Source organism: Ylistrum balloti, unplaced genomic scaffold, assembly GCF_031769215.1.
Source record: "Ylistrum balloti isolate Yb309-2 unplaced genomic scaffold, AGI_CSIRO_Ybal_v1 Utg370204, whole genome shotgun sequence".
Classification (NCBI taxonomy): domain Eukaryota; kingdom Metazoa; phylum Mollusca; class Bivalvia; order Pectinida; family Pectinidae; genus Ylistrum; species Ylistrum balloti.
Window position 1 is genome coordinate 1148862 of NW_026782177.1, and position 17651 is coordinate 1166512.

The 17651-nt window shown below is 36.7% G+C and overlaps 1 protein-coding gene across 1 annotated transcript; it reads right to left on the reverse strand.

The window, feature by feature from the left end:
* Positions 1–2258: 2258 nt before the first annotated feature.
* On the reverse strand, positions 2259–15288 carry LOC132551508 (PRKC apoptosis WT1 regulator protein-like). The gene is made up of 6 exons (XM_060215660.1): positions 14725–15288; positions 11879–11995; positions 10269–10312; positions 8782–9283; positions 7479–7583; positions 2259–3419 (listed from the first exon to the last, which is right to left on the reverse strand). Exons 1-6 carry the CDS (start codon positions 15085–15087, stop codon positions 3318–3320), a joined length of 1233 nt encoding a protein of 410 aa, XP_060071643.1. The 5' UTR covers positions 15088–15288; the 3' UTR covers positions 2259–3317.
* Positions 15289–17651: the final 2363 nt, after the last annotated feature.

Here is a 17651-nt window from a genome sequence, read left to right on the forward strand (position 1 = left end):
AACATGGTTATATCCGATCAACATTTGTGTTATCCCAGTGTTTGTGTATTTTGTAGATAGATACCAGCTTGTAGAAGTTGAAAGTTCTGTTCTTGTTGTAATACAAATGTAATGATTTATTTCAGTGATAGTTTTAATTATCTATCTTCTGTAAAATGAAGGACCTCCAGACTGGATCAATACAGGGCTTTATCTAAGATGTAGGACCTCCAGACTGGATCAATACAGGGCTTTATCTTAGATGTAGGACCTTCAAACTGAATCAATAAATCAGGGCTTTATCTTAGATGTAGGACCTCCAGACTGGATCAATACATCAGGGTTTTATCTTAGATGTAGGACCTCCAGACTGGATCATTACATCAGGGCTTTATCTTAGATATAGGACCTCAAGACTTGATCAATACATCAGGGTTTGATCTTAGATGTAGGACCTCCAGACTGGATCATTACACAAGGGCTTTATCTAAGATGTAGGACCTCCAGACTGGATCATCACATCAGGGCTTTATCTTAGATGTATGACCTCCAGACTGGATCATTACATCAGGGCTTTATCTAAGATGTAGGACCTCCAGACTGGATCAATACAGGGCTTTATCTAAGATGTAGGACCTCCAGACTGGATCAATACAGGGCTTTATCTAAGATGTAGGACCTCCAGACTGGATCAATACAGGGCTTTATCTTAGATATAGGACCTCCAGACTGGATCAATACATCAGGGCTTTATCTTAGATGTAGGACCTCCAGACTGGATCAATACATCAGGGCTTTATCTTAGATGTAGGACCTCCAGACTGGATCATTACATCAGGGCTTTATCTTAGATGTAGGACCTCCAGACTGAATCAATACATCAGGGTTTGATCTTAGATGTAGGACCTCCAGACTGGATCAATACATCAGGGCTTTATCTTAGATGTAGGACCTCCAGACTGGATCATCACATCAGGGCTTTATCTTAGATGTAGGACCTCCAGACTGGATCATCACATCAGGGCTTTATCTTAGATGTAGGACCTCCAGACTGGATCAATACAGGGCTTTATCGAAGATGTAGGACCTCCAGACTGGATCATCACATCAGGGCTTTATCTTAGATGTAGGACCTCCAGACTGAATCATTACATCAGGGCTTTATCTTAGATGTAGGACCTCCAGACTGGATCATCACATCAGGGCTTTATCTTAGATGTAGGACCTCCAGACTGGATCATCACATCAGGGCTTTATCTTAGATGTAGGACCTCCAGACTGGATCAATACATCAGGGCTTTATCTTAGATGAAGGACCTCCAGGCTGGATCGTTACATCATGATTTATCTGGGATGTAGAACATCAAATCTGGATTGTTCGTTACATCATCATACCAAAGTTTTGAAATACCTCCGAGAGATTAACAATAATCTTTAACTGTCAAATCCAAAATTGTTGCTGTACTGCCACTTTCATTTTTTCTAATAACCCCAAAATGAAAGGGCACAACTAGCGACCAAGATGAATCTGCATATGAAATTTGAGGCACTAGATCCATGCTGTATTTCTAAAGAAAAAGTGATAGCAACTTTCGTTGTTAAAATCCAAAATGGCCACCTGATCATGCACAGTCCTAAATAAAACAGGCACAACTAGCAACCAAGATGAACATACAAAAGGAATTTGCAAGAGATTTATCCAAAATTTTTTATACTGTCAAGAAAAAGTGGTAAAGTTTCACTGTTTAAATTCATCATGTCTACCTCTCATCAGCCATTTTCTGTTTTTTGATCAGTATCAAGATCAAAAGGGCACAGATGAGAACCAAGGAGCATCTACATGGGAATTTGAGAGAGATCCATGCAGTATTTGTCAAGTAATAGTGACAACAAATTGTCAAAATCCTTCAATGCTTGCAGATGCTTATACGACATTGACACAAGACGGTCGCATGCTAGATGATCGATTCTAAATTGGTTACTAAAGATGTTCTTACTGCACAGGTAGAAGTTGATCATGTAATTTATTTTAAAAATTTGAATAATTGGTTTACTTTCTATTAGTTTCTATACTTTCGAGCTATCTGGTAATTTATGCTGATTAATTCCTATAATTATTAATTGTTTCATAATTTCTGCCAATTAGTTCCTATAGTTCAAAAGTGTTTCATAAGTGATAACTTCCAAAGCAAATGAACAAATCTTTCTCTCTAAAATCAAGGACTTATTCAAGTATCATTTTTAAATGCAGTTTTTTATTTAAACAAAACTATAGGCTTTCTGTTTATTAATGGTGAAACAATACATACACAATGTTTACATTTACTAGTCAAGGGTAAATAATTATACAATATACATTGTTGAACAAGTTGTGATATAACAGCATTAGCACTGATAGAACATTCAATTAATTACGCAGGTATTGCAGATCTGTCACAATAAATAAGTATTCAAAGGAAACCGCTGAAAAAGCACTTTATCAAGACAAAAAACTTCTGCCAAATGATTTCCTTGACCATGTATGGAAAGCGAAGCAATCTTGTGACCTTGGCCTACTGATTATGATGCACCTTCACTCAGAGATGAAAGGATGTGTCCTAAATATCTGTCCTAGAGTCTCAGTTGTCCTAAAGTCTGTCTGATAGTTGTACATGTTCTACTGTCTGTCCTACACAGCTAATGGTAGTGTCAGCTCCTCACAAATGTCTGGCTGTCGGTGTTACACATCTGCGATAGTGTCTGTCCTCTACAGTTACAGTAGTGTCTGTCCTACACAAATGTCTGTCCTATATGGCTCTGTCCATCACAAAGGTCCTTGTGCATAGCCTACTCATCTGTCCTACATAGCTGCAGTAGTGCCAGCCCTTCACAAATGTATCATTGTCTGTCCTACACAGTAGTTCTAGTGTTTGTCCTACACACTGCACTAGTGTCAGTCCTGCACAGGTGTCCTAATATACAATTTTATCAGTGTCTACTGTCCTACACAGCTGTAAAAGTGTCTGTCCTACACAGCTGTACAAGTGTCTGTCCTATGCAGGTGAACTGGTGTCTGACCAACACAGCTGTCCACTTTTTTGTCCTACACAGTTGTTATAATGTCTGTCCTAAACAGTTGTCTTAATGCCTGTCCTACACAGCTGTAATAGTGTTTGTCCTCTACAGCATTAGAAGTGTCTGTCCTATACAAATATATCATTGTCCTACACAGCTGTACATGTGTCTGTCCTACATAGGTGAACTGGTGTCTGCTCTAAAATGGACTAGTGTCTGTCCTACACAGCTGTCCTATTCAGGTGAACTGGTGTGTATCCAACACATCTGTTTCCTTGTATGTCCTACACAGCTGTACTAGTAATGCTGAGGTTAGACACTGCACGGATCAGAGAGTTGTTTTCCAATACCAATTTCTGGTTTTCATCATCAAAGTCCTCAAGATCCTGAAAATAAACAAAGCAATGCAAGTATAGAATACTAGTACTCAACTTTTCCCCTGACAGCTCATATTAAACATACTGAAAATAATGTTTTGAACAGTATTTTTATTTTACATATCAGTGTTGACAAGCAATGTTGATTTAGAGGGACATCACTGTAAAAATGTTATTCTTTGATCTTTTTGATCGTGCATTTTTTACACACTTCCACTTATGTTTCTTTGCTAACCCGATATTCTCAATCAATTTCAAATTTTGAGTTTGACCACTCATTTGGGAAATTTCTCACAAATTCAAAGCGGATAGCATCACGTGACAGTTTTGAAAACAAGGCAGATCATTTGTATACATGAACAAAATGTAGAGATGCAGTACATTAACACCCATATTTTGATACCCGAGTTTGTTAACATTAATAGTTTCTGTAAAACACTTGTCTGATAAGTTCCCATCTACCATGGTAAGCTCCAGTGAAATTCTAATTTTTTCTTCTGCAAATCTGTCTGTCCTTTGATTTGTGGCTGGCACTCAAATATTTTCTTCAACTGTAACCGATTCACGTGGGAAGCCTTTCTTACTGATGTGGCAGGTTGTGTTTTATATATAAAGAAATTTGATCAATGGTGAGAGTTTCCTTTTACAATTATTAATTTAAATTTTCGTGTGTATTTCAGTAGACACAAAGTAGTATTGTCAATAAGGTAATATGCAATATATATGCAAAGGGACAAAGCCGCAATTGGCCAGGTTGCGCGATGAGTGCAATGTTATATGGTATCTATAAGATAGTTAAGGGTGTTTCATTTGTTGAGTATGTAGAATATTTGTTATAAGAGAGAAAGTTTGGTTGTATTTTATTAATTGGTGCAGACGAAGGGCATTTGAAAAAAGAAGTCATTTTTGATTCTTAGATGTTCAAAAAATAGACAATGGACATCTAGGGCCCCAAGGTGATTTATATGAGGAAAATGACTAAGTTCCTAAGCCTGGAAAATCCTGAGAAATGTCCAGAATGAATCCATAATAGGAGGTGCACATCTTCAACATATATATATATAAACATTCTACAAAGTTTCAAGCTTCTACGTCAAAAACTCTAGGAGGAGTTGATTCTACAAAACTGATGCCCCTTTTCCTGCCAAACTGCGGAAAAAAACTAAGTTCCAAAGCCCAGAAAATCCAGAAAACTGTCCGAAATGAATCCATGATAGGAGGTGCACATCTTCAACATATATGTATATATATAAACATTCTACAAAGTTTCAAGCTTTTATGTCAAAAACTCTAGGAGGAGTTGATTCTACAAAACTGGTACCCTTTTTCCACACCCGCCCGCCCATCCAATTTCACCATACTATAACCTGGATTTGCACTATGTACAACCTGGCCAATAATAATAAAACAACAGAGAAATAATTGTTTTACTATGGTAATTAATCATTTCAGCAGATACTGGACCCTCAGTATGATCTCCAATTTACATTTATAGGAACAGTACACTTCAAAACTCAGGTGCTATGTATTCATGTCCACAATTTTACATTCTTATGTGATCTTCAGTTGGACATACAATGAATTACTCTAATAATTAAGCAATAAAGTATTTAACAGTTACATACATTTATAATGTATATTTCCCAAGAAGAAACCTTCCAAGTAGCATATATAAGACCTGGGAAACTGTCAATTAGACAAACACATTAAACACACAGGAAACTGTCAATTAGACAAATACATTCAACACATAGGACACTGTCAATTAGACAAACACATTAAACACACAGGAAACTGTCAATTAGACAAACACATTCAACACACAGGAAACTAAATTAGACAAACACATTCAACACGCAGGAAACTGTCAATTAGACAAACATATTCAACACACAGGAAACTGTCAATTAGACAAACACATTCATACACATGTCAGAGAAGAGGACAGTTAGACATATAGGAAACTGTCAATTAGACAAACACATTCAACACACAGGAAACTGTCAATTAGACAAACACATTCAACACATAGGAAACTAAATTAGACAAACACATTCAACATGCAGGAAACTGTCAATTAGACAAACACATTCAACACACAGGAAACTGTCAATTAGACAAACACATTCAACACACAGGAAACTGTCAATTATACAAACACATTCAACACACAGGAAACTGTCAATTAGACAAACACATTCAACACACAGGAAACTCAATTATACAAACACCTTCAAACCACAGGAAACTGTCAATTAGACAAACATATTCAACACACAGGAAACTGTCAATTAGACAAACACATTCAACACACAGGAAACTCAATTATACAAACACCTTCAAACCACAGGAAACTGTCAATTAGACAAACATATTCAACACACAGGAAACTGTAAATTAGACAAACACATTCAACACACAGGAAACTGTCAATTAGACAAACATATTCAACACACAGGAAACTGTCAATTAGACAAACATATTCAACACACAGGAAACTGTCAGTTAGACAAACACATTCAACACACAGGAAACTGTCAATTAGACAAACACATTCAACACACAGGAAACTGTCAATTAGACAAACACATTCAACACACAGGAAACTGTCAATTATACAAACACATTCAACACACAGTAAACTGTCGATTATAAAAACACATTCAACACACAGGAAACTGTCAATTAGACAGACACATTCAACACACAGGAAACTGTCAATTAGACAAACATATTCAACACACAGGAAACTGTCAATTAGACAAACACATTCATACACATGTCAGAGAAGAGGACAGTTAGACATACACGTCAGTGAAGAGGACAGGTAGACATACACATGTCAGTGAAGAGGACAGGTAGACATACACATGTCAGTGAAGAGGACAGGTAGACATACACATGTCAGTGAAGAGGACAGGCAGACATACACATGTCAGTGAAGAGGACAGGTAGACATACACATGTCAGTGAAGAGGACAGGTAGACATACACATGTCAGTGAAGAGGACAGGTAGACATACACATGTCAGTGAAGAGGACAGGTAGTCATACACTTGTATGTAATGGGGACAGATAGTCATACACGTGTATGTGAAGGGGACAGGTAGTCGTACACATGTATGTGAAGGGGGCAGGTAGTCATACACATGTCAGTGAAGAGGACAGGTAGACATACACATGTCAGTGAAGAGGACAGGTAGACATACACATGTCAGTGAAGAGGAGACATACACATGTCAGTGAAGAGGACAGGCAGACATACACATGTCAGTGAAGAGGACAGGTAGACATACACATGTCAGTGAAGAGGACAGGTAGACATACACATGTCAGTGAAGAGGACAGGTAGACATAGACATGTCAGTGAAGAGAACAGGTAGATATACACATGTCAGTGAAGAGAACAGGTAGATATACACATGTCAGTGAAGAGGACAGGTAGACATACACATGTCAGTGAAGAGGACAGGTAGACATACACATGTCAGTGAAGAGGACAGGTAGACATACACGTGTATGTGAAGGGGACAGGTAGACTTACACATGTCAGTGAAGGGGACAGGTAGACATACACATGTCAGTGAAGAGGACAGGCAGACATACACATGTCAGTGAAGAGGACAGGTAGTCATACACATGTCAGTGAAGAGGACAGGTAGACATACACATGTCAGTGAAGAGGACAGGTAGACATACACATGTCAGTGAAGAGGACAGGTAGACATACACATGTCAGTGAAGAGGACAGGTAGTCATACACGTGTATGTAATGGGGACAGATAGTCATACACGTGTATGTGAAGGGGACAGGTAGTCGTACACATGTATGTGAAGGGGACAGGTAGTCATACACATGTATGTGAAGGGGGTGGATGGACATACATGTATCTGAACAGTCAAATAAAACACATGTAATTAAACAGACCAGTAGGTCTTTTCCAAAATCTTTACTAAAAAGGTGGTATTTTTTATTTTTATTCGTGTACAGAGATGAAGCAGGATGTTTCAGATCCCAGATGATTTAATGGTAACTGTTTGGAAGACTTAATTAAGTGACCTAGCTACCTTGTTTAAAGAAGAAACTTCCTTTTCCAGCTCTGCAATTTTCTTATCTTTTGATTCTAACATTGCCTTCAGTTTCCTGTTTTCTTCTTTTTCTTTTTCCAATAACTGTAAAAGAAATCATCTTAAAGTATCAGAAAATAATTATAACTCCCTGTCCTAATTTCAGAATAGTGTATCAGATAACCCCCTGTCCTAATTTCAGTATAGTGTATCAGATAACCCCCTGTCGTAATTTCAGAATAGTGTATCAGATAACCCCCTGTTGTAATTTCAGTATGGTGTATCAGATAACCCCCTGTCGTAATTTCAGTATGGTGTATCAGATAACCCCCTGTCGTAATTTCAGTATAGTGTATCAGATAACCCCCTGTCCTAATTTCAGTATAGTGTATCAGATAACCCCCTGTCGTAATTTCAGTATAGTGTATCAGATAACCCCCTGTCCTAATTTCAGTATAGTGTATCAGATGATCCCCTGTCCTAATTTCAGTATAGTGTATCAGATGATCCCCTGTCCTAATTTCAGTATGGTGTATCAGATAACCCCCTGTAATAATTTCAGTATGGTGTATCAGATAACCCCCTGTAATAATTTCAGTATAGTGTATCAGATAACCCCCTGTCCTAATTTCAGTATAGTGTATCAGATAACCCCCTGTCCTAATTTCAGTATAGTGTATCAGATAACCCCCTGTAATAATTTCATTATTGTGTACCAGTCTTCAGATTAGGTAAATAACAGTCAAACTGAGGTTTAAAAAAGAAAAACAAATCACAAGAATTGAGAGAATGCTTTTGCAAAGTTCCCAGAGATAACAATATTTCCTGGTCATTATCACTAAACAGTTGATATATATAGGCAGAAATCAATTTGGTCACCTACTCCAGTTTGTCTCCCTTGGACACAGTAACTCACCTGCTACAGTTTGTCTCCCTTGGACACAGTTACTCACCTACTCCAGTTTGTCTCCCTTGGACACAGTTACTCAGCTGCTCCAGGCTTTGTCTCCCTTGGACAGAGTAACTCACCTCCTCCAGTTTTTGTCTCCCTTGGACACAGTTACTCACCTGCTCCAGTTTTTGTCTCCCTTGGACACAGTTACTCACCTGCTCCAGTTTTTGTCTCCCTTGGACACAGTAACTCACCTGCTCCAGTTTTTGTCTCCCTTGGACACAGTTACTCACCTGCTCCAGTTTTTGTCTCCCTTGGACACAGTTACTCACCTGCTCCAGGCTTTGTCTCCCTTGGACACAGTTACTCACCTGCTCCAGTTTTACGTCTCCCTTGGACACAGTTACTCACCTGCTCCAGGCTTTCGTTTGCTTTGGACCGATTTAAGAAGAGTTTGTGGCTGACCCCTGATCTCTGAACGTTGTCATGGTGACGGAAACCACTGTAACCATTATTGTCACTGTCTGATTTACTTTCCTTGTATCTGTTCACTACAGATGTCAAAGGCTTTATCACGGGTAAATCCTTTTTCACTACGCTATTCTCTTCTGCTTCCTGCCACTCAGCTGCGTTAGTAGAATATCCATACCTACTATGATGACTGCCCTGAAGAGAGCTTGATGAGGATGAGAGAGGCTTGGTATCACAGATGTTTGGAGAGCTGTAAGGTTTGATATGAGACACTTTTGTGGATGGAATGTCTACATTACTTCCAGGACCATATTTCGGAATGTGTTTATAGTTTGATTCTTTGGAATCTGGTTTTCCAATTAAAGTCAAGTTGGTCTCTGATTGACTGACGGTACTGTCATAATCTTGGTTGTCTTCCAAGTCAGCTTCAAGATCAGATGGACTGAAAGACAATCAAATAAAACAAAAGCATCAATGAGAAAGTTTTAAAAACAAGAGGTCCGATGGGCCTAAATGACTTATATCACCAAGTATTCAATACAGTACTAACATTTTTAAATACTCAAAGTGAGCTGAAACATTTTCACATCAACTGCCTTGAAACTTTGTTAATATCATATTGGAATTGTCGCTAATAGCAATGAAAAATTCTCATTATCACTTTACATCAATAGTAATAGTCTCTCTCACATTCACAGTGATATGACATCACGAATGAAAGACTTTCACATAATGTCACTGTATCAGACTGAGCTTGAACTTCACAAGTTTTGAAAGGTCTTCCAGAAAGGAAATACACTTAAAATATGGTCCTTATGCCAATTTTTTGTCAAACTTTTGAGGTTTTCTTTTGAAATTTCAATAGAATAAATGCTAGAATCTTGTATTTAACAAGTGAATATATGCAAAATATTTTTAAAAATTTTGCTGCTGTGGTATTTGATAGACTGACACAATAGACCCTCTCATGGTGGTATTTTTTATGTCGGCAAACTGAATATTTTTGTTACTGTTGTATCTTTAAACTTTGAAATCAATAAAACCATAACTGTATCCCTCTGTAGATACAAGGAATAACTTTCTATTTGGTTCAGGTTCTGAGAACACAATTGACTGGGAATTTTTTTTTTTACATAACTTGCTTCCCCTGATAACCTCAATAAACAGAAAGTTAATTTGTAAATATAGTGCCAACTTTAGGCTACAGCACTAATTCTGTTTGATTACATCTGAGGTATTACTACTTGTTCCATCTACTGACTTAAAAATATTACAACAGTTACATTAAGCTGTCTGAGAAGATATATCAGTGAAGAGTTTAAGAAGGAAGAAGAATTCACATCTTAACATTGATCAGATAAGTAAATGGATACTCGTCTGAATAGTTCTGTATAAACATATATTTGAGCCTAAGTGGGATGACTTACCTCTTAGTTCTCCTGGAAATAAAACCTTTGGGGATATGGCGATCCTGAAAAAAAAAAAACATTAGATGTAACTGAGAAGTCTGTAACCAATATCTTGTCCCAATAAATCAAGAGTACCGAAACATCACATTCAAATTAAAAACATCCTATTTAGACTCATGTGAACGATGAATGCTAGCTTGAATGAAGGCCCTGACAGAAACCTCTTCCAAAAGTTTAGGTAATTGGTTCTAGGTGAACTGATTAGGGATTAAGATACTCTAAATATGGTTATTTCACCGGAGGTACCAAGGGGAACCTGCATGATGAAATTTCACAAAAGATCCACCCAGTATTTTTCAATAAATTCATCAAAACAATAACAAAATTTCAAAAATGTAAGATGGTCACCTATGGGCTATTTTTGTTTTTCTGATCCGTCTCAACAAATGGAGTAACATCACTGTACTAGTGACCACAGGGAATCTATCAATTTAGTAAAACCGCTGTACTAGTGATCACTGGGAATCTATAAATTTAGTACTACCAGTGTACTTGTGACCACTGGGAATCTATAAATTTAGTACTACCACTGTACTAGGGACCACTGGGAACCTATTTATTTAGTACTACCACTGTACTAGTGACCACAGGGAACCTATTAATTTAGTACTACCACTGTACTAGTGACCACAGGGAACCTATTCATTTAGTACTACCACTGTACTAGTGACCACAGGGAACTTATTCATTTAGTACTACCACTGTACTAGTGACCACAGGGAACTTATTCATTTAGTACTACCACTGTACTAGTGACCACAGGGAACTTATTCATTTAGTACTACCACTGTACTAGTGACCACAGGGAACTTATTCATTTAGTACTACCACTGTACTAGTGACCACTGGGAACCTATTAATTTAGAACTACCACTGTACTAGTGACCACAGGTAACCTATTAATTTAGAACTACCACTGTACTAGTGACCACAAGGAACCTATTCATTTAGTACTACCACTGTACTAGTGACCACAGGGAACTTATTCATTTAGTACTACCACTGTACTAGTGACCACAGGGAACTTATTCATTTAGTACTACCACTGTACTAGTGACCACTGGGAACCTATTAATTTAGAACTACCACTGTACTAGTGACCACAGGTAACCTATTAATTTAGAACTACCACTGTACTAGTGACCACAAGGAACCTATTTATTTAGTACTACCACTGTACTAGTGACCACAGGGAACCTATTAATTTAGTACTACCACTGTACTAGTGACCACAGGGAACCTATTCATTTAGTACTACCACTGTACTAGTGACCACAGGGAACTTATTCATTTAGTACTACCAATGTACTAGTGACCACAGGGAACCAATTCCTTTGGTACTTTGTAAGAAATTTTTAAGAAGTAACAATCACAAGGATTGTTTAATGACTGACCACAGAAAAAAAGTGACAGAACAGCTGACAGTGAGCTAAAAAGATAACTGACAACGGGTCAAAGTGATCTGGATGATAAGAAAGGTGCGTACCCATATATTTTCATTAATTGGTAACACCAAAGGATATTACAACCACGTAGTTAACAAACAAAACAACACTTAATGTTCTTACATCTGAGGGTGTCTGAGGGTTGTCCTCGTCAATGATTTCATTGTAGGATGTGTTTCGTTTGGTCTCTGTGGAACCTTTAGGATCCTCATCATCCTCATCCAAAGAGTCACCAGTGCTCTATTAAAAACAACACCATATACAATAGATAAAACCTCAAGTTAACAGCTTTAACATCAGACAGGTAAAACACCAGACAACATGTAAAACAGACAGTAGGTAAAACAGCAGATGGTAGATTAAATACCAGACAGTAGGTAAAACATCAGACAGAAGATTAAATACCAGACAGTAGGTAAAACATCAAACAGTAGATTAAATATCAAACAGTAGGTAAAACATCAGACAGATTAAATACCAGACAGTCAGTAAAACATCAGATAGTAGATTAAATATCAAACAGTAGGTAAAACATCAGACAGAAGATTAAATACCAGACAGTAGGTAAAACACCAGACAGTAGATTAAATATCAAACAGTAGGTAAAACATCAGACAGATTAAATACCAGACAGTCAGTAAAACATCAGATAGTAGATTAAATACCAGACAGTAGGTAAAACATCACATAGTAGATTAAATACCAGACAGTAGGTAAAACATCAGACAGTTGGTAAAACATCAGACAGTAGATTAAATACCAGACAGTAGGTAAAACACCAGACAGTAGATTAAATACCAGACAGTAGGTAAAACATCAGATAGTAGATTCAATACCAGACAGTAGGTAAAACATCAGACAGTAGATTAAATACCAGACAATAGGTAAAACATCAGACATTAGATTAAATACCAGACAGTAGGTAAAACATCAAACAGTAGATTAAATACCAGACAGTAGGTAAAACATCAAACAGTAGATTAAATACCAGACAGTAGGTAAAACATCACATAGTAGATTAAATACCAGACAGTAGGTAAAACATCAGACAGTTGGTAAAACATCAGACAGTTGGTAAAACATCAGACAGTAGATTAAATACCAGACAGTAGGTAAAACACCAGACAGTAGATTAAATACCAGACAGTAGGTAAAACATCAGATAGTAGATTCAATACCAGACAGTAGGTAAAACATCAGACAGTTGGTAAAACATCAGACAGAAGATTCAATACCGGACAGTAGGTAAAACATCAGACAGTAGATTAAATACCAGACAATAGGTAAAACATCAGACATTAGATTAAATACCAGACAGTAGGTAAAACATCAAACAGTAGATTAAATACCAGACAGTAGGTAAAACATCAGACAGACTAAATACCAGACAGTAGGTAAAACATCAGACAGTAGATTAAATACCAGACAGTAGGTAAAACATCAGACAGTAGATTAAATACCAGACAGTAGGTAAAACATCAGACAGACTAAATACCAGACAGTAGGTAAAACATCAGACAGACTAAATACCACACAGTAGGTAAAACATCAGACAGTAGATTAAATACCAGACAGTAGTTAAAACATCAGATAGTAGATAAAATACCAGACAGTAGATAAAACATCAGACAGACTAAATACCAGACAATAGGTAAAACATCAGACAGTAGATTAAATACCAGACAGTAGGTAAAACATCAAACAGTAGATTAAATACCAGACAGTAGGTAAAACATCAGACAGACTAAATACCAGACAGTAGGTAAAACATCAGACATTAGATTAAATACCAGACAGTAGGTAAAACATCAGACAGTAGATTAAATACCAGACAGTAGTTAAAACATCAGATAGTAGATAAAATACCAGACAGTAGGTAAAACATCAGACAGTAGATTAAACATAATGAACACATCGATCATCATCTGAATAGATCACATCATCATCTGATCACATCACACCATCATCTGATCATATCGATCAACATCTGATCACATCACACCATCATCTGATCACATTGATCATCATCTGATCACATCACACCCATCACGCTATCACTACCCACTCAACACATTGATCATCATCTGATCACATCACACCATCATCTGATCACATCACACCATCAGATCACCATCATCTGATCACATCACACCATCATCTGATCACATTGATCATCATCTGATCACATCACACCATCAGATCACCATCATCTGATCACATCACACCATCAGATCACCATCATCTGATCACATCGATCATCATCTGATCACATCACACCATCATCTGATCATATCGATCAACATCTGATCACATCACACCATCATCTGATCATATCGATCAACATCTGATCACATCACACCATCAGCCTATCACTACCCACACAACACATCGATCTTCATCTGATCACATCACACCATCAGATCACCATCATCTGATCACATCACACCATCAGCCTATCACTACCCACACAACACATCGATCTTCATCTGATCACATCACACCATCAGATCACCATCATCTGATCACATCGATCATCATCTGATCACATCGATCATCATCTGATCACATCACACCATCAGATCACCATCATCTGATCACATCGATCATCATCTGATCACATCACACCATCATCTGATCATATCGATCAACATCTGATCACATCACACCATCATCTGATCATATCGATCAACATCTGATCACATCACACCATCAGCCTATCACTACCCACACAACACATCGATCTTCATCTGATCACATCACACCATCATCTGATCACATCACACCATCAGATCACCATCATCTGATCACATCACACCATCAGATCACCATCATCTGATCACATCACACCATCATCTGATCACATCACACCATCAGATCACCATCATCTGATCACATCACACCATCATCGTGTTATCTCAATAGAATGATTTATTGCCTACTTTACATCAAGATTACGACTTGGTGGTTACCTCGGTTGATGGAAGGTGTGCGAGACCTCCAAGGCCTACTCCAGTGCTCCTTCTTTTTTCCCTCAGTTTCCTTTTGTCCTTTGGCAGTTTGCCTTTGTGCAGGTGATTTGGTCGAGTACGCTTATCCTTCGTCCGGCTTGTAGCTATGCACCGGGATGGAGACTCGTGCTCCGGGATGACACCCCATCCTGGTGTATCCTGGTCACACGGAATGTCGCAGGAATCCTCCTCTCTCTCTCGATCCGTACTCCGGGGTAGTGGATTCAACCCTCGAGCGCGCATGTTGCGTATCTTACTTTTACGGATACTGATTGCAAAATCTTCCGTATCTAAGCTCTCCTGACTCACTGAACTTGACGCCATGTTATCATCAATTAATGATCTCAGTTTCAGGTAGAATTGTCAAGTCTCGAGTTTACTCACTATGAAGGTGCGTAATGCGGTCGCTTTGAGACTCGGCATATTTCAATACTTGTTTGTTTCATCTACCTGAACACAGAGTCTATAATTGAGCTGTCATACATACCCTTACCTCACTTCGCTTCCGTTCAAGCTGTGTGTGTATACTGCCTCGTTTTCATTTCGCACCTGAATGGACGACGACATAGCATTACGTCATAAATATTCGTAAACATATGTGCTGGTGTTTTACTTCTGCTGTAAAGGTTTAAAACATATAACTACCACTGAGAAATCTATTGACATGTTGACCGTGATCACTGTCCCTTTGCTAAAGACAGGAGCCTAAAATAACACTCCACTGAGCATATCGACCGCCGTATGCACACATGTATGTCACGTGTGTTAACGGTACACATGAAACCAAACGATCAAAGCTCAGTTTGAACATTTTTATATTTTTTTTTAGTGTTTGCCAAGCCACATACCATAAGATAACAGGCATAACATATAACTAATCTTCTGCATGTGTTCATAGTTTTGCAACATCGTATACTTAATATTTGGACAAATGGTTTGATTATCTGATCTAATATGCATAACATATTTTGTTTTAATATTTTAATCGTAGAATTTTTTTAAGTGACATAACTCTTAGCTTTTCATTAAAGTCATTTAAACTTGATCAAATGCTTTAGCTAACTACAGCCTATGATTTACAAATATTACATGTCTGTATAATACAAATATTACATATCTATATTATACAAATATTACATGTCTGTATAATACAAATATTACATGTCTATATAATACAAATATTACATGTCTGTATAATACAAATATTACATGTCTATATAATACAAATATTACATGTCTATATAATACAAATATTGCATGTCTGTATATTACAAATATTACATGTCTGTATACTACAAATGTTACACCTCTATATAATATAAATATTACATGTCTGTATAATACAAATATTACACCTCTGTATAATACAAATATTACACCTCAGTATAATACAAATATTACATATCTATACAAAAGGCCCAGAGGGCCTGTATCACTCACCTGGATCTTTATGACCAACATTACTATATCTGTGCATATGTTCCGCGTTTAACACATTTGACCCCTTGTGACCTTGACTATGGGTCAAGGTCATTTCTTTTACTTTCTTAGACTTCATAAAAGGAACATACTGGCCAAATATAATGATTCTAGGCCTTCCAGTATTTTGGAAGAAGTTGTTTAAAGGTTTAAACACATTTGACCTCTGTGACCTTGAATATGGGTTAAGGTCATTTCTTTTTGTAAACTTTGTTGGGCTTCATCAAAGGAACCTTCCAACTAAATATAATGATTCTAGGCTTTCTGGTATTTTGAGAGAAGTTGTTTAAAGGTTTTAACACATTTGACCTCTGTGACCTTGAATATGGGTCAAGGTCATTTCTTTTTGCAAACTTTGTTTGGCTTCATCAAAGGAACCTTCCAGCCAAATATGATAACTCTACGCCTTTCGGTATTTCAGAAGAAGTTGTTTAAATGAATAGTTGACAGACGCCGGACAACAGACAGACGCCAGACGGATGGATGACGGATGCCGCGCTATGGCATAAGCTCACTTGGCCCTTTTCTAATAATACAAATATTACACCTCTGTATAATACAATTATTACATGTCTGTCTAATACAAATAGACACAGATGTTGTATACGTATCTGTATAATACAAATAGACACAGATGTTGTATACATATCTGTATAATACAAATATTACATGTCTGTATAATACAAATATTACACCTGTGTATAATACAAATATTACATATCTATATTATACAAATATTACATGCCTGTATAATACAAATATTACATGTCTCTATCATACAAATATTACATGTCTGTATAATACAAATATTACACCTGTGTATAATACAAATATTACATATCTATATTATACAAATATTACATGCCTGTATAATACAAATATTACATGTCTCTATCATACAAATATTACATGTCTGTATAATACAAATATTACACCTGTGTATAATACAAATATTACATATCTATATTATACAAATATTACATGCCTGTATAATACAAATATTACATGTCTCTATCATACAAATATTACATGTCTATATAATACAAATATTACATATCTGTATAATACAAATATTGCATGTCTGTATAATACAAATATTGCATGTCTGTATAATACAAATATTACATGTCTGTATGATACAAATATTACACCTCTGTATAATACAAATATTGCATGTCTGTATAATACAAATATTACATGTCTGTATGATACAAATATTACACCTCTGTATAATACAAATATTACATATCTATATAATACATATATTACATATATATTACATATATTACTATATAATACAAATATTACACCTCTATATAATTCAAATATTACACCTCAGTATAATACAAATATTACATGTCTATATAATACAAATATGACATGTCTGTATTATGAATATAGAAATTATA

Excerpts from the sequence above, each read along its gene's own strand:
- LOC132551508 (XM_060215660.1), bottom strand. The coding sequence starts at position 15,087 with ATGGCGTCAAGTTCAGTGAGTCAGGAGAGCTTAGATACGGAAGATTTT. Across the intron at positions 11,996-14,724 it reads CACACCTTCCATCAACCGAG|AGCACTGGTGACTCTTTGGA; the intron begins GTAACCACCAAG and ends TGTTTTTAATAG. Across the intron at positions 7,584-8,781 it reads CAAACGAAAGCCTGGAGCAG|TTATTGGAAAAAGAAAAAGA; the intron begins GTGAGTAACTGT and ends TTTCTTTTACAG.